At 40.1% G+C, this 21,560-nt stretch overlaps 1 protein-coding gene across 2 annotated transcripts in view; it reads left to right on the forward strand.

The window, feature by feature from the left end:
- Nucleotides 1-21,208, forward strand: part of clpxa (caseinolytic mitochondrial matrix peptidase chaperone subunit Xa) — a 46,878-nt gene extending 25,670 nt beyond the window's left edge. For both annotated transcript variants that reach the window (XM_068018022.1, XM_068018023.1), the window contains 8 exons: nucleotides 7,024-7,200; nucleotides 7,735-7,899; nucleotides 9,493-9,581; nucleotides 12,038-12,202; nucleotides 13,708-14,007; nucleotides 15,136-15,228; nucleotides 15,897-16,003; nucleotides 17,508-21,208. In XM_068018022.1, coding sequence (XP_067874123.1) covers nucleotides 7,024-7,200; nucleotides 7,735-7,899; nucleotides 9,493-9,581; nucleotides 12,038-12,202; nucleotides 13,708-14,007; nucleotides 15,136-15,228; nucleotides 15,897-16,003; nucleotides 17,508-17,598 — 1,187 coding nt within the window. In that variant the 3' untranslated portion in view covers nucleotides 17,599-21,208. The remainder of the gene's footprint in view (nucleotides 1-7,023; nucleotides 7,201-7,734; nucleotides 7,900-9,492; nucleotides 9,582-12,037; nucleotides 12,203-13,707; nucleotides 14,008-15,135; nucleotides 15,229-15,896; nucleotides 16,004-17,507) is intronic.
- Nucleotides 21,209-21,560: the final 352 nt, after the last annotated feature.

A 21,560-nucleotide genomic window follows, 5' to 3' on the forward strand; every position in this document is an offset into this window, starting at 1 on the left:
CAGTTGCCTCTTAAATGTTGCTACTGTTCCTGCCTCCACCACCTTCTCAGGCAACTCATTCCAGATACGCACTATTCTTTGTGTGAAAAATTTACCCCTTTTATCCCCTTTAAACCTCCTCCCTCTCACCTTAAATCTATGCCCTCTAGTTTTAGTCACCCCTACCATGGGAAACAGACTCTGGTTATGTACCCTATCTATGCTTCTCATATACCTCAATCAGATCTCCTGTCATTCTTCTAAACTCTAGAGAGTAAAGCCTAAACTGCCCAATCTCTCTTCAAAAGACAAACCCCTCATCTCTGGAATCAATCTAGTGAGCCTCCTCTGAACTGCCTCCATACAACTACATCCCTCCTCACGTAAGGGGACCAAAACTGTATACAATACTCCAGTTACGCTCTCACTAATGCCTTGTACAGTTGCAGCAACACTTCCCTACTTTTATATTCTATTCCTTTAGCAATAAATTCCAAAATTCCATTTGCCTTCCTTATTACCTGCTGCACCTGCATACTAGTTTTCTGTGATTCATGCACGAGGACACCCAGATCCCTCTGCACCGAAGCACTCTGAAGTTTCTCTCCATTTAGATAATTTGCCTTTCTATTCTTCCGACCAAAATGGATAACGTCACACTTATCCACGTTAAACTCCATCTGCCAAATATCCACTTATCCCACCGAGTTTAGTGTCATCTGCAAATTTGGCTATAGTACCTTCTATCCCTGCATCCAAGTCATTAATATAGATTGTAAATAGTTGGGGCCCAAGGACCGAACCCTGTGACGCCCCACTAGTTACATCTTGCCAACCAGAGAAAGACCCATTTATCCCGACTCTGTTTTCTGTTGGCTAGCCAATCCTCTAGCCAAACTAATAAATTGCCCCTAACCCCATGTGATCTTACCTTGTGTATTAACCTTTTGTGCGGCACCTTATCAAATGCCTTCTGGAAATCCAGATATACTACATCTACAGGATCCCCATTATCCACTTTGCTTGTTACATCTTCGAAGAACTCTAGCAAATTAGTCAGACACGATTTACCCTTCATAAAACCATGCTGACTCTGATGGATTGCGTTTTGACTTTCTAAATGTCCTGTTATTACTTCCTTAATAATGGATTCTAACAATTTCCCAACGACAGATGTTAAACTAACTGGTCTATAGTTTCCTGCTTACTGCCTCACTCCCTTTTTGAATAAGGGCGTTATATTAGCTTTTTTCCAATCCACTGATACTTTTCCTGCATCCAGAGAATTTTGGAATATTATAACCAATGGATCCACTATCTCCGCTGCCACTTCCTTTAAGACCTCCCTTTCTATAACCTCTGCATTACCTATTACTATTGGGATGGTACTAGTGTCTTCCACCGTGAAAACTGAGGCAAAATCTGCCATTTCTGTGTTCTCCACCATTAACTCTCCAGTCTCATCCTCCAAGGGACCAACATTCACTTTAGCTACTCCCTTCCCTTTTGTATACTTATAGAAGCTTTTGCTATCTGTTTTTATATTTTGCTCTAGTTTTCTTTCATAATTTACCTTTTTTTTTAGTAATCCTTTGTTGTTCTTTAAAAGTTTCCCAATCTTCCAGCCTGCCACTGGCCTTTGCAATATGGTATGCCTTAGTTTTTGTCTTTATGTTACCTTTAACTTTCTTGCTTAGCCATGGATGTTTTTCCCCCTCTTAGATTCTTTCTTCCTCTCTGGGAATATATTTTAGTTGGGAGGAATTGAATATCTCAAACATCTGCCACTGCTCATCAACTGTCCTACCTTTTAATCTTCCTACCCAGTCCACTAGGGCCAAATCTGTCCTCATGCCTATGTAACTACTTTTGTTTAACTCCAGAACGCTCATGTGGGACTCCAGTTTCTCGCCCTCGAACTGAATTTAAAATTCTAGCATGCTATGATCACTCTTCCCTAGAGGAACCTTAACTATGAGATCATTAATTAATCCCACCTCATTACACAATACCAAATCTAGAATAGCCTGCTCCCTGGTTGGTTCCACAACATATTGCTCCAAAAAACAATCTTTAATACATTCAATGAACTCTCCCTCAAGGCTACCCTTGCCAATTTGGTTAATCCAGTCTATATGCATATTAAAATCACCCATGATTATTGCCATACCTTTCTTACAAGCCTCCAGTATTTCCTGGTTTATATTGTGACCCACTGCGGAACTACTGTTTGTGGAACCTATAGATTACTCCCACCAGCGACGTTGCTATTTCTTATTTCTACCCAGACTGATTCTACGTCTTGATCTCCAGTGCCTATATCGTTTCTCACTACAGCACTGATCTCTTCCTTTACTAACAAAGTTACACCACCTCCTTTTCCTTCCTGTCTATCTTTCCGAGTACCCTTGGATATTCAATTCCCAAACCTGGCTTCTAGATTAAGATGTGTCATTTTCCTAACTGCCAGCTTCAATTATGGTGAGTGGCAGGGAATAAAATACACAACTTTACTATACTCTCCCTTGTAGTTGTTAATGGCCACATTGGTACATTTACAATGCTGCTGCTAGGCAGGCAGAATCATCTTTATTTGTGCAATAAGTACACTCTAAGCCAGGTTTGGCGTAGCACTGAACTTATTAGTGTCAAAGTGAAGCAGTGTAGGCTCCTGCCTCCAGATTGAATCTGACTGTGGGTTTACACTGAAAGTTTAGCTTAATTTTTGAGTCAAATGGACCCTGACATCATTAAACCAATAGTGTAATTGCCCAGCTAGAGCTGATGCCTACTTGGATCTAGCATTGACCATTTTTTTTTCAATATCAAAGAGAACTGGCAGCCGAAATCTTCTTACAAAGTCATGACTGCAGTAGCATCACAGAGTTGCTGGCACTCAGACTTGACCACAATTTATGTGACTAGCACAAAAGTAGCCGCAGCTTTCTATGTCAGTTTAAAAAAAAAAATAAGCCTGCATGTCGACACCAGCAAAGATTCCCCCACTACTTGTACCCGTCAAACTTTCTCCCAGACAGCATCGCTGCCCTGAGCTCCTCTCTTTAGGTACTGAAGGCCAAGTTGCAACTGTTAGTTGCTGAATCAGGGTTCCTGGTGCAGGCAGCCTCTGGGAAATCTGACACCCAGCACAACTTCTTCAATCTTTCCGTCTGTCAGTAACTGCCAGGATCAAATTGGTCAGTTTGGTTCGCTCGATGGCTGTGACTGTCTAGAGTCCTATATATATTATTTATTTTTAGTAATTGATGTATATGTGTGTGCATGTGTATATTTTAAATAAGGGATTTTATCTCAATTTTTGTTCAAAATGTTTTATTTTTTCATTTGCATTATATATAATATACTAGTATACACTATATATACACAATATATATATTGCCATGACAAAAAAATTAAGTAGTTTAGGACACATGATTTATACATGATTTTTGAGAGCAGTGGTGACACATCTTCAGGTGGGTTTATAGTAACTGATGGAAATTTGAGGCCACTGTACTCAAGGATAATGGGTGCACTCTGAAATAGCTTTTCTTTCTCATACCATCCATTTTGTTCCATTTGCTTTTTATCGTAGTAGTTTTTAACTAGTGTATAATTATTAATCAATCCAAGGTTGAATCGATACATTTGGTATCTGTGAGTACATTTGAAATACAAAATGAGGTCAATTTAAAGGTTTATGGCACTTAAATGAACATACTGGTTGGTTGACCTAGTTACTAAGTCAATTACTGGTGGGAAAGACAACAATCATTTTGCATGGATAAGTTTACTTATGGGGCCTTTCAATCTAGTCACTGTTGTGCAGGCAATTAATTATTCAGCTTATTTGATGAACATGTGTAGTCCTTGTGCTGTTCTCGCAGGTATAACAACTAACTCTGTCTTTAAAAGCCCTCACAAAGCCAATCTTTTTGGCCATGCTTTCAGTCATCTTCCTGAAATTTTTTACTACTGCTCATCATCTCTGTATAGCAGTGTGGGATATTTTCTCTGGAAGGCATTGTATAGATGCAAGTTGTTTGTGATATGCATTTAGATACTAAAATGGCTGTTAGTATATATAGTTAACAAAACAGTAACATTAGTAACATAAACTTGGGGGCGAGGGGGAAGAAATCACTAAATAGCCATAGAAAATTAGTCATTCAGTGTTGGAAATACCTATAAGAAGGTTGCCCATCTCTCCAGGCCTTGGGACTTGAATTCTGCTTTTATTCCATAGGGAAATTTCACTTGGGTCTTGGTTATTGAGCATTAGCAGCTTGTGAGAGAAAAATTATGAAAGTTGTACCCTTTACTCTGCTGTAATGGATCTGCAATACCTGGAGCACACCATGATAACCTGTGTCACATGGCAACCGATAGAAAAGAATCCTTCAGCTGGGCTGGGGAGTTTGAGTTTGTGTACAAATTGTGTGTGTATGAGACATATCTGATGTGGGAGTTTAGTTCTCTCTCTGCTTCTGTGGAACTAGGATCGAGAGAGTATATATACCCTGCAAACCAATGCCAAGAAGCAACTGTACAGAAAAATTACTCTCAGAAGGTGGGGGGAGGGAGGAGGAGGAAAGAGCGAGGAGAAGAAATTTCAATTTCTTTTCAGTGTTTTACACAATTTTATGCCATTATTTTAAAAATGCTGAGATAACAGTGTGATTTTGTTTATCTGTGCTACTGAGGGGTGTTGATATTTGTGCCAGGTCTGAGTTGGTTGATCAGACAGTTATTTCAGGCCAGACCATGACAAGTGACCACCTGTTAAAGGCGCTTGTTATTTGGGGACTTGCTAGTGCAACTGTACAACTGATCTACAGGGCTGGATTTTACGTCGGGCGGACGGGAGTTGGCCGCTGACGTAAAAGTCGGTGGCAATCTCGCTTCCGCCCGACCCTGGCATCCGGCCCGCATTTTACGGGTCCCCAGGCTTTAACTGTTCCGAGGCGGGACTTCTACCCATTTGAGGGAGGAAGTCTCGCCTCATTGAGCTGCCGGCCAATCATCGGGCCAGCAGTTCTTAGTTCCAGCAGTGCCACCGGGAGCAGCGGCCACTGCTGGGACTGCAGCCCAGCCGAGGACATGGAGCCAGGGTTGCCTCGCTGGGCTAATCGTTCATTCCCTGGTGAGACAAGGATGGTCGTTTGGTGGGGAGGGGAGCATCTCTGGTCTTGGGGGGTGGTTGGGGAAGCGGGGGCGGCCCTCAATCAGGCACCCTGTGCCTGCTTGCCCGACGCGCCCCCCCCTCCCCCACCCCCAGTGCTCTGAGAGGCTGCCAGGTTTCACTGGGCAGCCTCTCCTGGACACCCGCTTGCCACGGGTGAAATCCCCGTGGAGGCGGACAAAGGTCCTTGTGGTCACTTAAGGGCCTTGATTGACCCGGGGCGGACGGCCAATTTCGTGTCTCCCCCGGCCCACGTAAAGTGAGGAGGAGGCGGGAGCATGTCGGGAAGGCCTCCTGCTCAATTTTACACCACTGTCCGGCTCACTGGGGTGATGTAAAATTCCGGCCACAATCTGCCATGGGATGTGGAACAAAAATCTCATGTGAATAACTGAGAAGATGATAGGTTTTTGGGAGGGAGAAGGGTTGCATAAAAGAATAAAACTACTTGCATCTGAGCCAAATAATGAAAATTCTAATAATCTAATGTAACAGAATAAGAGATTTTTGGCAAGAAATAACAAAGTCACTTTTATCTTAAGCAAGTTTTGTAAAGTTCTAAGTAATTTGTACTGCAGATATATATTTGTGAAGCCCTGTATCTTTCACTATCAATAAGTATGTAATATTTTTACCTTGCATTAGCCCTCATTTTTGATCCATGCATGCAGAGGAGCTGAATAGCAATCAAGAAGAGGGACCCTGGCTACTTTTTCTGATTAATCCAGGGTTACTGAGGCCAGTTGTGGCACTGATTGTTGCTCCAACTGGTATCAGTTAACTCCATATGGAAAGAGATCAAATCTGGTACCTTTCTGGTCTGCATGGCTCAGAAACACACTGGTATGGCAAATTCATCAAGTCGTGAAGGAGCTGGGGCCATTTCTAAATGGTGGTTGTTCCTGAAGCTGGTCATGAGCTCCCTGTCCCAGAAAAGGATAATAATGAAATTAAGAGGAAAAGGCATGAGTTTGTGGGGGGGGCAAAAATCTTCCCTCACTGATGTCTGGCAATGCTGACGTTATTTAAGTAATGTGGATCGGGATTACAAAGTTGAAGTTGTTTTAATTTTTTTTTAAGCACAGTTCCAGCAGTCTTTGTTTTTATTTCAGACTTCCAGCATTTTCAGTTTTTCTTTATCACATGTGATGAAAGTACATTTACTGTCAGAGTAGAATAAAGTTCACAGCAGTGGACTAGCTTTTTTTTTTCAGTGAATGTCATTTATTCATACATTCTTTTACTGTGCCTGTGTTATTCCTGACCTTGATGTGCTTGATACTGTGAACAGTTAGAAAACCTTTCGTTCCCCATCATTGACATCTCTTATTTGATTATTCTTCACCAACCTCCCAAGCTGCACCCCCCGCCCCATACCCCGATTAAATATATAAACATTTTCTTTATCATTTTTTTTTTTGGACCAGATTATTAGAAAACCTTTTTTTTATGTATTTAATCCAAGGAAGGCAGTTTGAAAAATGTAGTTTTTAAAAGTTATATAGATGTGTGGTTCAGATTCATGTGACCTTGAAAACATTAGTTTTATGTTACAGTATTGAAATCACTGTCTGTTATCTTTCTTTATAATTGGTCCAATTTCATTTTAAATTGCTCTTTTCTTACTTGTGTCAGCAAAGGTATTTAGGGGTTATTAACAGATTATTTAAATCAGTTGCTTAATGTGATTTTTCACATTTGATACAGCTGGTACAAACTTCTTAGAAAAATCTGCAGGTGATTACTATTGCAAAATACATTTTACAAGTATGTTACCACAATTCCAATTTGTGTAAGATCTTGGGAAGTATTTGTAAAATACTGAGATTCTGTTATGTGAAGACTTTTTTTCTTACCTGTAGAGCTGCTACAGATTGCAGGTATCAGTCCACACGGCAATGCACTTGGAGCTTCCATGCAGCAGCAGGCAAGTCAGTCAATTCCCCAAGAGAAGCGAGGAGGAGAGGTGCTTGATTCAACTCACGATGACATTAAGTTGGAGAAAAGCAACATTCTGTTGCTTGGTCCCACAGGATCAGGTCAGTTTAAAAATTAAAGCTAAGTCTTTTTGGTGCTGCAGCAAGCTTTACAGTGACCACACACTGCAATGCTCTTGTTTTAGTTCAGCAAATGTCAAAATTGTACAACATTTGAGTTCTTAACGATCAAGCGAGTACCCAGAGTAAGAAGAGGGAAAGGGAACTTTGCTGAAATATTAGTTCTGTGTAAGACCAGTCTGCGTAAGTCACTGGCTATTCTTGCAGATGGATGGTTGTAAGTTCAGACTATTTTGGCATGTTACCTTTTAAACACCATATATTGCATTGACGTACCCTGGTGAACGAAAACACACTATTGATAATTAAGGTTATTTCAATAAGTAATTTTAAGTGTTTAGAAGACATGTTAATATAGTGTTTTTCCTTTGTACACACAATGTATTCTTTCCTGAAGTAGCATATGTATTAGAACTGTGGAGGTGATTGCAGTTCTCTTTGTTCCATCCTTTGGATAGAGGTGTGTAGCCATAAAGATGGTAGACATGTAAGATAAAAGATCTTATTTTATTTTAGGCAAGACCTTGCTAGCCCAGACTCTTGCCCGATGCCTAGAGGTTCCCTTTGCAATTTGTGACTGTACTACCCTGACCCAAGCTGGATATGTGGGTGAAGATATTGAATCAGTTGTGGCTAAGCTGCTGCAGGATGCCAATTATAATGTGGATAAGGCACAGCAAGGTAGGATTTGTGGACCATTAACTTTATCCATAATAAACTTTAGAACGTCTGAATCATTCAATTTAAGCATGTTGTCTAGGCCAAGTTTAATTTTTTTTATTGAAATATTCATGCTGTCCAGTTAAAATAAATAAAATTAGTATCTTCAGAGCATATCACTATGTACTGCTTTCTTTGTCAGATATTTCATTCAATTAAATTCATAACAGTTGTTAACATTTTACATTCTCAAAATGATTCTCTCCGATCATACAAGGACCTTGGTTGTTTCACCCTTTAAAAGACATATTAAACTCAGTGCATTTGCTGGTATACTGTGGATGAAGCTTTTACCTTTTATGTTGGCAACTTTTCAGTTAAGAATATCTTTAGCAATAAAAAGTGCTTGATCAAATGCAAATACAGAGCAAAGAAATACGACGCAAATTCATGAGAGATTAAACTAATTTAAAGAACAGAGGCAATGCTCTGGCAGGTTTTCCTACTATTTTATCTGATCAAGAACTTAAACTTTTTTTCCATTTTCGGGATGTGGGCACTGCTGGCAAGGCCAGCATTTATTGCCCATTTCTGATTGACCTTGACAAGGTGGCAGTGAGCTCCCTTGTTGAATAAAACTGGGTGGCTTGCTGGGCCATTTCCGAGGGCAGTTAAGAGTCAACCGTTGCTGTGGGTCTGGAGTCACATACAGCCCAGACCAGGTAAGCTTGGCAAATTTCCTTCCCTAAAGAATATTAGTGAACCAGATGGGTTTTTAACGACCTGCTAGTCTTATGGTCACCAGATTTTACTCCATTTACTGGCTGTTGCACTATCGCAGTGTTAATTCCTACTAAAAATATTTCTCTTGGAATATCCAGGATTTAAAAAGGAAAACAAAATTTTCCCCTGAGAGTATCAGAAATGGGGAATCTTCGTAATCATTTTGCTATCATCAAAGCTCCTGTGACTGTCCTCCACACCCTTTCAAGGCAGGGACTTGAATCCTGAAGCTGTGTTTTTCTTTTATTGACTTGTTCTGTACTACAGCTGCATCATGGCTTACAGATTGTGGATGCTGTTGACTAATTCAAATGTTAGCTTGTCCACCTTTTGATGGCATTTTCTCTCTCCAAGTCCCACTACCCTCCTGGAGACATTCATTCCCCCAAAACTATTGGCTGCCATGTTTCCTATATTACAATAGTAACTAAAATTCAAAAGTACCTCATTGGCTGCATCCTGATGGAGTTGGAAATAAATTATACAGCCTTATTTTCTTTGGTATTGATGTTGAAATCAGATGTTTATGGGTTTAGGCCCCACTGAAAACCTTGAGCAAATAACCTGGCTTCCTGAGAGGTATAGCATTATTGATGGTGTTGTCTTTGGAATGAGGCATTAAACTGCAGCCTTGTCTGCCTGCTCAGGTGGACGTAAAAGATTCCATAGCACTTTTCAAAGAGGCTCAGGAAGATCTCCTGGTGTACTGGCCAACATTTACTCCACAGCCATCACTGCATAGATGCGCTTGTCATTTATCTAATTGCTGTTTGTGGGACCTTACATGCATTTTGGCTGTTGTCTTCATTCTTTTAATTCATTCTTTTACAGGAATAGTATTCTTGGACGAAGTAGATAAGATTGGCAGTGTGCCAGGGATTCATCAACTACGTGATGTGGGCGGTGAAGGTGTTCAGCAGGTAAGTGGTAAGAAATTTCAGTTAAACAGATAGGCGAGTGGAAAAATGTTTTTAGATCAACACTTTTCAACCTGTTTGTTTGTGATAAATTGATTAATTAATTGGTTTTAATAGTCGTTTGGTAGCACAGAGCTTGAGTATTGCTGAACATCGAGACATGTTGTCGAAGCTTTTCGTCTTGCACTCATCAGGACAATCCGCAAGAATACCAATGTAAGGGAAAATAACAACTTTATACTGTATGAGAAGAGAATGCTGATTGGTTGGCAAGTGAACTCTGATTGGTAGAGGTGTTGGCATGGAGAATGCACCAATTTACAGAGACTGACAGCTAACTGCCAAACTTTGTTTGAAATTTAAACCAGGCAGCTTGACTGTGATCAAGTCATTGCCCTGAGGAATGAACCAGTGAATGACTGTCACTTATTTTGTTTGGCTGAAACAGGCACAATGTTTGTACATGTTCTTTCTGACAGAAAAGAATAGGGCCTTGTGTATTAACATATGTAGCTTCCAGTATGTGCAAATGCGCCACACTGCGCGCCCTACTGACAATCTTAAATTGGTTGTCAGTGTAATACTTAGCACACTGAGGATTATTTAGCAAATGTTGTCCAATCACAGAATCACATTGTTGGACACTGTTTTGAGTTTTGCAAGCATGGGCTGGTTGGGTACGGCCTGTTGCGTTGCTTCAGGTAAACAAAATAAATGACAACCATTCGTTGGTTCATTCCTTAGGGCAGTGCCTTGACCAGTCAGAGTCAAACTGCCTGGTTTAAATTTCAGACAAAGCTTGGCAGCTAACTGTCGGTCACCATAAACTGGTGCATTCTCCATGTCAATGCCTCTACCAATCAGAGATCATTTGCCAACCAATCAGCACTCCCTTCTCATGCAGTATAAAGTTGTCATTTTCCCTTGCGGATTGTCCTGATGAGTCCAAGATGAAAAGCTTTGACAACATGTTTCTGTTTTCAGCAATAATTGGGTTTAGTTTTTGTCTGCAGAGGACAATAGAAATGGACTAAGCTTTGGCTATTAATTAGAATGGAGAGATGATGTTATGGCCTGGGCAGAAACTTGGCTTCAACTGGGCATGACTAGGAACTATATATTCCTGGCTATAATATTTTCAAACGAGATAGAGGAGTTAAACCTGGCAATTGCAGGCCAGTCAGTTTAACATTGGTCATGGGGAAGCTTTTAGAAAGAATAATCCAAAAGAATGTTAACAGCCACTTGAACAAGCATGGACTAATATAAGAGCCAGCGTGAATTTAAGAGCAAATCATTTTTGACTAGATTGATTGAGTTTATTTGATGGGGTAACAGCAAGGGTGAATGAGTGCAGTGCAGTTGATGTGTACATGGATATGCATTAATGACTTGGGGGCATGGGGCACTATTTCAAAAGTTACAGATGGCACAAAAGTATAGTAAACACTGAGAAAGGTAGTAATAGACTTCAAGAGGGCATAGCCAGATTGGTGGAATGGGTGGACACGTGTCAGATGAAAGTCAATGCCGAAAATTGTGAGGCGACATTTTGGTAGGAAGGATGAGGGGAGACGCTACCTGCTGAATAGTACAATCTTAAAGGGGATGCTCTAAGAGAGACCTGCAGGTGTATTTACACAAATCTTTGAAGGTGGCAGGACAGGTTAACAAAGCAGTTAATAAAGCATACGAGATCCTGGACTTTATAAATAGAGGCGTAGAGTACAAAAGCCAGGAAGTTATGCTAAAACTATATAAAATACTAGTTCGGCCTCAGCTGGCGTATTGTGTCCAGCTGTGGGCACCACACTTAGGAGGACATGAAGGCTTTGGAGAGGGTACAGAACACATTTATTCTAATTGTTCCAGAAATGAAGGATTACAGTTACTTTGATAGACTGGAGAGGCTGGGGTTGTTCTCCTTGGAACAGCAAATGCTAAGAGGACATCTCAGTGGTGGTGATAATCATGAAGTGTTTAGGTAGGGTAAATAAAGAGAAATTGTTTCCAGTGGTTGAAGGGTCAGTAACCAGAGGGCACAGAGTTTAAAGTGATTGGCTAAAGAACCAGAGGCAACACGAGGAAAAACCTTTTTGGTTAGAATTTGGAATGCAGTGCCTGATAACGGTGGTGGATACAGATTCAATAGTAGCCTTCAAAAGGGAATTGGATAAATTATTTGAAGGAGAAAAAATTGCTCAGATATGGGACAATCTGGATTCCTCTTCAGAATAGCAGGCGCAGACTTGATGAGCCAAATGGATGCCTCGTGCTCTACTATTCTATAAATGCTGGCTGTTACTAGACTACTTTAGTTTCTTTTTCATTTAAGTTAGAGGTGCCTTAGGAATGTAGCGATAATGCAACAGCTGAAGCATTAAAAAAAAATTCTGCTTAAATTAGTTCACATGTTGGGTATATATATTTTTAAAGAATGAATTTCTTTTTCCACATAGGGACTACTGAAGCTGCTTGAGGGGACAATTGTAAATGTTCCAGAAAAAAATTCAAGAAAATTGCGGGGAGAGACAGTTCAGGTGGATACTACTAATATTTTATTTGTGGCATCTGGTGCTTTCAATGGTCTGGATAGGATTATCAGCAGGAGAAAGAATGAAAAGGTAAGGCTTCCCTGACTTCTCCATATTAGCTTTGAAAAATGGTTGCTATTGACTGGATCAGATTTCTGTTGGCCACATCCCTCTGCAATCACTGTTGTGCTTTTTGCCCTCCTTTTAAAACAAGGACTGTTACTGGTTAAAACCCTCAATAGTTACCCAAGTGGCCGTGTATGATAATGGACAGTTAATGACAGGTTATTTGGTTTTAACTTTACCACAGTTATGCTTGATCTTGTCCTTAAATAACTTCCATACATATAAAATAAAGCATTGATTTTGTTTTGTATGAAAGAGGATGATGTGTACATGGATATACATTAATGACTTGGGCATGGGGCACTATTTCAAAATTTGCAGATGGCATGAAGCTTGAAAGTATAGTGAACACTGAGAAAGATAGTAGTAGACTTCAAGAGGACATAGACAGATTGGTGGAATGCGTGGTCAGATGAAAGTCAATGCAGAATATTGTGAGGTGACATTTTGGTAGGAAGGATGAGTGGAGACACTACCCGCTAAATAGTACAATTTTAAAGGGGATGCTCTAAGAGAGACCTGCAGGTGTTTTTACACAAATCTTTGAAGGCGGCAGGACAAGTTAATAAAGCATATGAGATCCTGGACTTTATAAATGGAGACATAGAGTACAAAAGCCAGAAAGTTATGCTAAAATTATATAAAATACTAGTTCAGCCCCAGCTGGAGTATTATGTCCAGCTGGATGATGGTGACACATTAGGCATAGTTAAACACCTTAAATGAATGCACACCTTAGGGAGGTTTGTTCAATGGTGTCATCTTTCCAAAGTTTAACTGCTATGGATCTCCACCTCCGTCTGTCCTGTCCTGTTTGGTGTAGTATGAGGAGTAGTCCCTTTGTACCCTCGTCCACTGCACATCCATGGCTGCAATGGTGTGGACAAGAATCACTGGTCTCCCACTGCTGTGAAACTCTTACTTATGCCTCCAAGGAGCTGGTAGTTCACACCAGCGGGCACACCCTGGGACCTTGCCTCAGCTGGCATTCTAGACTAAGTGAGGGGGAACAGCAACTTCGTAAGATGCTGTACAAGGGTATCATTCAAGTACACAAAACCTGGACAAGTGGTTGAGGCAGAAGAACTCACTACTCAGTCAATGGCCCAGAAGGCGTAACAACAAAATGTATGATACATCTAGGGCAAAGTCATGACACTTAAGGACAAATGGCCTGTTACCTTGGAAGAATCAAGGTACTCACCAATTATCACCCATAGTTAGCCATTAGGGAGGTTAGGAATGCATTTTAGCAAAGGGAAGTTAAATCATATAAATGTACTTTATGGGGACAACCTGAACTGTTCACTATTGTAACAGAATTCTGGTGATTTAAAAAATAGTAGATTTAGCAAAATAGTTCTTTGTTTTTGCCATTGTAAATGTACATGCATTAGCAAGCTTCTTCCATGGCATTTACACGCTCTCTCTCTCTCTCTCTCTCTCTCTCTCTCTCTCTCTCTCTGCAGTATCTTGGATTTGGAACCCCTTCAAACCTTGGCAAAGGGCGAAGAGCAGCAGCAGCTGCTGATTTAGCAAATACAAGCGGCGATAACAATACTGTCCAGGAACTGGAAGAAAAGGACCGATTACTTCGCCATGTCGAGGCCCGGGACCTGATAGAATTTGGAATGATCCCAGAATTTGTAGGACGCCTGCCTGTGATAGTTCCACTGCATAGTCTAAATGAGGACACATTGGTGCGAATTCTAACAGAACCTCGAAACGCTGTAGTCCCACAGTACCAGGCTTTGTTTAGTATGGATAAGGTGTGAACTACTACTCTTCTCATTCTCCTTTGTTTTTTGTCAAAGCGGGGGTTTATTTTGAAGCGGTTCTTTTCTGCAGAATAAATGTAGTAGCTTTCCTTGTATCTGGATGTTTGCACTGGATGTGGAATGTGAGAGGGAAGAAAGGAAGACCCTCAGCCCATCTAACTGTCCTGTTTGTCAATTTACATAACTTCCTTGGATGATTTTTTGCATTCCTCATTGGAATGCAGATTTCCTCAATTTCCTTTGCTATTTATTTTGCTCAAAGTATTTAAACCATCTGTGAACCACTGCTGAAAATTAAGGAGGTTAAAGTCTTTCATAGTTAACTTTCATGCTGATCCCTTAATTATGCATGATTTCTATCTTGGCTTTTTAAAATGTCAAATATCTCCCCATAAAACTCGATGTGTGTGATATATCACTGCTACTGGAAAAGCAAGTATGTAGCTTGCTTCTGGAACCAGTTGGTAAAATTGCACAAAAATGACATTTGGATTTTAGCTACTGCTTGTCCATTTTGTTGAAGCTTCAGGCCTTACTAGGCAGCTTTTGCTGAGAATGGCAGTTTGATGATCTAAATGCACATTTGTCTTGCCAGTTAATGCAATTGAGATACATTACAAATTGCCCTCTCAGCCTTGTTTTAAATGGAAAGAGTATACTATCTGAATCAGTACAAAATGTATTCCTTGAAATGCACATAGAATGATATCTGAGAGGCTATTGGATAAACAGTGGGTAATACGTAATAATTGAAAGACTTGAACTGCAAGGGTGGTGGAAGCAATCAATGATTTCAAAAGGAAATTGGATGGGCACTTGAAGGAAATAAAGTTGCAAGGCTACAGTGATTAAGCAGGGTTGTGGGACTGACTGGATAGCTGCGTGGAGAGCCAGTATGGACTTAAATGGGCCAGATAGTCTCCTTCCGTGCCATAAATGACTCTAAATATAAACCTGCCTTTTGAAAGAAATGAAAGTTCCCCTGAGGCTTTCATTTAGAGAATGTACAATTTGGATCTAACCAATTTTCTTAAAAATTATGTCTGGAGGCAATAATTTGTGACGTGAATATTTGTTTTTGTTAGTCTTACTGACTTTAACTTTTAACATTTTGATTAGTGTGATCTTAATGTATCTGAGGATGCCTTGAGAGCTATAGCTCGACTCGCTCTGGAAAGAAAGACTGGTGCCCGAGGCCTTAGGTCAATCATGGTAAGTTGCTGAAAACATTGCTAAAAGTTCTAGTGTACATAGTTATTGTTCTTTGACAACTTAATTTAAGCGTGAGGTGTTGGTGGATAGTGTCAGAAAATGTAGCCTCCTGACTGGATAGTTTGGATTAGAGTATCCGCTCAATGTCAGAACGAAAAAAATCTATCAACTGGTTGCAGATTTTAAATCCAAACTTAAAATTCTTCACTGGCAGATTACAGTGTAGTGAGGTATACAGTAAGCAGTGCGTGACAGGGTTTTAATTTTGTTTCTAATATCCCTGCAGTTTTGTGAAATCTCAAGAAGATATATTTCATGGTATTTCAGTCTTCTATTTGAAAAGCAGAGTTCGGGAAGCAACAACAACTACTTGTATTTATATCGCACTTTTAACACAGAAAAATGTCCCAAGGCACTTCACAGGAGTGTTATCAAATAAAATTTGACACCAAGCCACGCAAGGAGATATTAGAGCATATTTGATATTGGGCATCAAAGAAGAAGTTATCCTTCAAGTTAGAATTAAGGGAAATGCTCAGAAGTTTTTTCGTGCACCAAATCTAGTTCAGGGTTTAAATGGTTAGTTGATTTTTTGGGGGGTAGGGTTGCAGTTGGGGGGTGGTCAGTGAGGTGAAACTGAAACTCACAAAAGAAAAATATATTTTCAGGAGAAGTTGCTGTTGGAGCCAATGTTTGAAGTACCAAATTCTGACATTGTAGCTGTAGAAGTGGACAAAGACATCGTGGATGGAAAGAAACCGCCTGGATACATACGGTAAATTTTGAATGGTCATTTAGCTCCGGATAAAGGGAATATCTGACAATCTGCCTCGAGGTACAAAATTTGAGTGTTCCTGGTCTTTTCTGCACATTTGTACTGCTGAATTTGGAGTGCACCCCTTGTAAGATGGGTAAAAGTTTCTATTTAACACTGCTAGCTGCTTTTGATTATCCACAGAACCAGATTATTGTTGGTGATAGTAACACATTTCAGATTCCTAAGAGTACAGCTTTTCCCAGTGAACTCACTGAAAGCCACTAGTGTGGCAGTATCTAGATCTTTGTGCATTTGCCTGTCAGTCCTGACAAACTGGGATGCGCCATTTGTAACCCTTGCACAATGTGCACAGTAGGGCTCATTTCCAGGCTGTGATGGAAGGCAGAAGCAAGTCAAAACCCATTTCAGATTCCTGGGACAGTCTAACAGCCATCTTCATAGTCTGTGAGGCATTTCTTGTGAATACCTGCAAGCACAGTGATCTCCCTAGAGACTTTTGAGTAGCACCTCCCTTTATTGTTTGAAATATATTTTTCAGTTAACTCAAATCCTATTCAATATAAAACTGTATTTATTTTCTTCCCTTCTCCCCCTGAAGCATATGGGGTAGACTGGCCAAGTCCTTTCTTGCAGCAATAGCTCTACCATGGTGTGATTTTCCATTCATTGATTTAGTAGATGGAGTGGAGTTCCTGAGGAAATGAAGCAGTACATTTTCTCTCAAACTCCATGTTGAATTTGCGTTGGGCAAATGTCATAAATTAGATCTGATGGCCACTTTGTAGAGCAGAAAGCTGGATAAATTGTTCTGCAGGACTTGGAGCCAAATAGGAGCCATGCAGTGGAATGTTCCCTATAATCTGCAGAAGAACCAAGGTGAAAGAACGTTCATTCTGGTATTGACATACTGGCCAGGGGGAAAACTTGGTTCTCAAACCTGTCGAGTCATTTGTAACTGTACCAGCTAGCTCTTTCAGACTTCATTTGTTGTCTTGGGTGGGTTGTCACATTGACAAAATTCCATCTACAACATTTACCTTGTGGCTTGGTTCTTAATAGGAATAGGTTGCCCCCTCCACTCCACTTTGCACATATCCCATTTTGTGTAAACTTTTGGGAAAAAAACACCGAGTTACTGACACTTGCACTGGATCATTGCTTCTACTGTAGACTCATTTTAGGTTGTTTGCCTAAAGGACAACTGTAGTGCATCAACATGGAATAATCCACACACTTTTATCAAGTTTTACCTGAATCTGATCATGAATGGTGATTACAGATTGGCAGCACTACATTGGGCATGAGAAATCCTTTCTATTGCAACCCCTCGCCTCTTACAAATAATATTTTAGGAAAATGATGTATAGGTGAAAGAGACCAAATTTTAGATTTTGCTGGCAGATGTTTTGCGGCTGTGCCAAATATTTTGGAAGACTTTTTTTAACGCGCGGTTTCCTCAAGTAAATCATTCTTAACTGAATAGATATTTTCTTGTATTTAGAGCCCCATCTAAGGAGTCTGTTGAAGAAGAGTACGATTCTGGAGTGGAAGATGATCGGTGGCATCGTCAAGCAGATGCCGCCAATAATTAAACAACCACAATCTGGAGCAATTTGTACAAAGATGAGCCTCATTCACAATTAAAGCTATTTTTATTTAATTTAATTTTAAATGTATAACCGTTGCCCTTACCAGAGAGTTACCCTTTAAAGAGAATAGCTTTTTGGAAAGGGCTGAAAGTCTCCTCCCCCTCGACATGATTTCAGCAGACCAGTGAAACTGATCATGTGTTTGTAAAATAGCAAAACTTTGTACAGTGGACACTATACTGTCTGTGAATTTTATTGTAAACACATTTCTAAATGTGTTTATTATGTTACAATTTTTAACAGCTGCTTCGCTACAGTAACTGTTCAGGAACAAAAGATACCCCCCACCCTTATGCAAGAAACGGAAGAACTTACTGAATGTCCCTTTAATTTTCCCTGATGCATCTGACCATTTCGCTGTGTCTTTGGGCCAGATGTGCTGTGGTCATATTACAACGATTGTTTCTTTTTAAAATTTAGAATTTCATATTTGCATTCAAGATTTAGGAATCAAATTGAGGCAAAGGGGGACACAGCAAGTGTCAATGAAATTAAACAATAAACAGGTTTTATTAACACAGGTATTGCAGGGATTTCAGCTTCAATTCGTAATTACAATAGTTTGGACACTATTTTGCTTTCATTCTGCTTGTGCTAAAGTATACATAACACTGTTTTAGATACATTTAATACTATGCACAAGAAATAAATCTGTACCATATTTTTCTGTATTTCCTTTTATGCTATTGCTGACCAGAAACAGGATTGACTTTAATTCTTTAGAAATTAACCAAAGGATTTGAAGCTGAATTATTGTAAATTTCTGGTTATATAAATAAAGTGTATAAATTAAGCACTTAATTTTTTTTTATTCTTTCATGGGATGTGGGCATTGCTGGCAAGGCAGCATTTGTTGCCCATTACTAATTGCCCTTGAGAAGGTTATGATGAGCTGTCTCCTTGAACCGCTGCAATCTGTCTGGTGTGGGTGCTCCCACAGTGCTGTTAGGAAGGGAGTTCTGGGATTTTGATCCAGCGACAGTGAAGAAACAGCAATATAGTTCCAAGTCAGGATGGTGTGTGGCTTGGAGGGAAACTTGCAGGTGGTGTTCCTACGTTTCTGCTGCCCTTGTCCTTCTAGGTGGTAGAGGTCACAGATTCGGAAGGTGCTGTCGAAGGAGCCTTGATGAGTTGCTGCAGTGCATCTTGTATGTGATGCACACTGCTGCCACTGTGTACTGCTGGTGAAGGGAGTGAATGTTGAAGGTGGTGGATGGGAATCCAATCAAGCAGGCTGCTTTCTCCTGGATGGTGTCGAGCTGAAGTGTTGTTGGAGCTGCACCCATTCCAAGCAAGTGGAGTGTATTCCATCATACATTCCATACTTGAGAAATCAGAAGAATTGGTGAACGGGAAGCTCCCTGACTTGCTTATACCTTTTGAAACAGGGATTTTCAAAGAAATATCATTACATTCAAAAATACAATTGATAATGTTACATAACCAAAGACCAGCTACATAATGCAAGTGTGGCACTTGACAGAATTCATATAATCCGTTAATAGTTCACAAATTTGTCCATGGAAATACAAATCCCATTAATAAGCCATCAATGAACTAAGCAACTTTAATCTTTTGATAAAACACCATCTCCTCTTCAATTAACTATATGAAATAAGGCAATTCATGAATCCAAGACAGGGAAAAATGTCATTTTGGCATTAAAATATTTTCAAACATTTGGCCTTGATCCTCTCATTCTCTTAAATGATGAGGCTCTGGAGGTTTCCCCATCCCATCCAAATTCGTATAAAAGAACCATAGCAATGACAGCACATGAGGCAGACGTTTGGCTCATCCGGCCTTTGCTGGTGCTCAATCTTCAACTGGAGTTATCTCCTTGAATCCTAATATAATCCGAGAAAATAAACTAATTGTGGGCACACTTGGCATTTGGTCTTTAACTTTCCATCACCTTTTTGGTCAACAACTTAAGTCCAAACAAAACACTTAAGGCAGTATTGTCATCCAAAGAATGCTGGTTCATTATTGAGTGCAAGGCCAGTTAGAAGGCTGGAGTCACAACTGATCACCTTTAATGTATTATGCAAGGACCATAAGATCTCTGCAATTGGATTGCTGTCACCAATACTGTCCAGGTTGATGGGTTGAATAGTCCAACAGCACAGGTCCAATGGCCTCCATCTGTGCTGCATCTTTCTATAATTCATTGTGTATTAACTTCTAGCCGAGTCCTCAGGTTTACCATGTTCATCAAGAGAACAGGCATAATGCTGTCTGCAATAACTTCTGTACCAGGGCAGAGCCCCATTTTTTAAGTTCTATGTCAGATCCTGCTGGTCTCTAATGGCAAAGCATCTCTTGCTTTGATTTGAGTTATTTTAAAATCACGAGAGGCTTACAAGATCTTGCTCATATAATTATTTTTAAAGTATTAAAGAATACATGCTTCTCTTGAAAATCCACATGCAAGGGGAAAATGCCAATTTGCTCCTGGAATATAATTTTCTCCAAACCCTTTATGTTCTCCATTTCAATTATGTAATAGTATACCATCAGCTTTAAATTTTGGTAACTAAACAAACTACATTTGCTCTTTACTTGCTGCTGATGTGGCTACTTTAATGACATAGCATAATGTTGAAGTCTTTGGTTTCAAGTCAAATTTGTTCATCTGTTGTCTTCAGCAATGCTTCTTAGTGCACTGTTTAATCACTTTGAAATATGTGGCTTCAATTCCTGAAGAGATATATTAATTTCAGTATATCAGTTTGAGTCTTATTGTTGACATCCACCTGCTTGTGAAAAATTGTCTATAAGCAACAGGCCATCTCTTCAAACTCAGCTCAGTTACTTTCTGAGCAATAATGGGAATGGATTTGATTGCTCATACACTGCCTCTCTATTTTCACTGTCCTGTACTAAATGCTACTACATGATTCCAACATTCATAAGTGAGTTGAGAGGTTTTATGTGCTGTGGACACTGGTCTAGTGAATGTATCATAGAAAAGCTGAAAATATCGGAAGAACAAAATACATGGGTTTCCTATTCAACTGAAAGGTACAGACATCTGTTGGGGAAATCTGTCATGTTAGTGGAGGATATTACCATCGTGAAAAGAGTAGGAGAGATGACCTGCAGATCAAACTGGCGACCTTTACCACCTAGAAGAACGAGGGCAGCAGGTGCATGGGAACACAACCATCTGCAAGTTGCCCTCCAAGTTGCACACCACCTTGACTTGGAAATATATCACCATTCCTTCCTCAGGGCTGGATCAAAATCCTTGAACTTCCTATCTAATAGCACTGTGAGTGGGTGTACCTACAGCATATGGACCGCAGCAGTTCAAAGCAGTGGCTCACCACGATCTTAAGGGAGAATAGGGGTGGGCAATAGATGTTGGTTTTGCCAGTGATGCCGACATCCCATGAACGAATTAAAAAAAAAACTCCAAAAAAGGAAACAGTTCCATATTTTGAAATGGCTTTACAATCTTGCCCATTTTTACTATCACTTAATGTTTCCCAGTGTTGATGGTTCTGGGTTGTTTGGTTATCTTATGTACAAACTTATTGATTATGATTAACTGAAGTAGTAGTTTCAACACATCCTGTTTTTTTCCATGTGAGGGTGCGGGAGTGTGGGAGACACAAAGGAAAATGAAAAGAAATCAAGAAGGAATGATTTAACAAAAACCTAAACCCTTGTGATGGCTAAATGGACAAATATATGCCCAATAAGACACTGAATCATACAGGGTCTGGAAAGTCACAGGCTTGATTCTGTACTCAAGTTCCCTAACATCAGCTGGGATGGCAGGGAACCTGCTCAATTTGCCTCAGATCTCCAGGGCTATTAATAGCTAGTCAGTGACTTGTCTTCCAAATGCACATCTAGTCATCGGGCCTGATGGGATTGGGTTCAGCTGCAATGCACTC

This window comes from Heterodontus francisci, chromosome 38 (genome assembly GCF_036365525.1).
Source record: "Heterodontus francisci isolate sHetFra1 chromosome 38, sHetFra1.hap1, whole genome shotgun sequence".
NCBI classification, from domain to species: Eukaryota; Metazoa; Chordata; class Chondrichthyes; order Heterodontiformes; family Heterodontidae; genus Heterodontus; species Heterodontus francisci.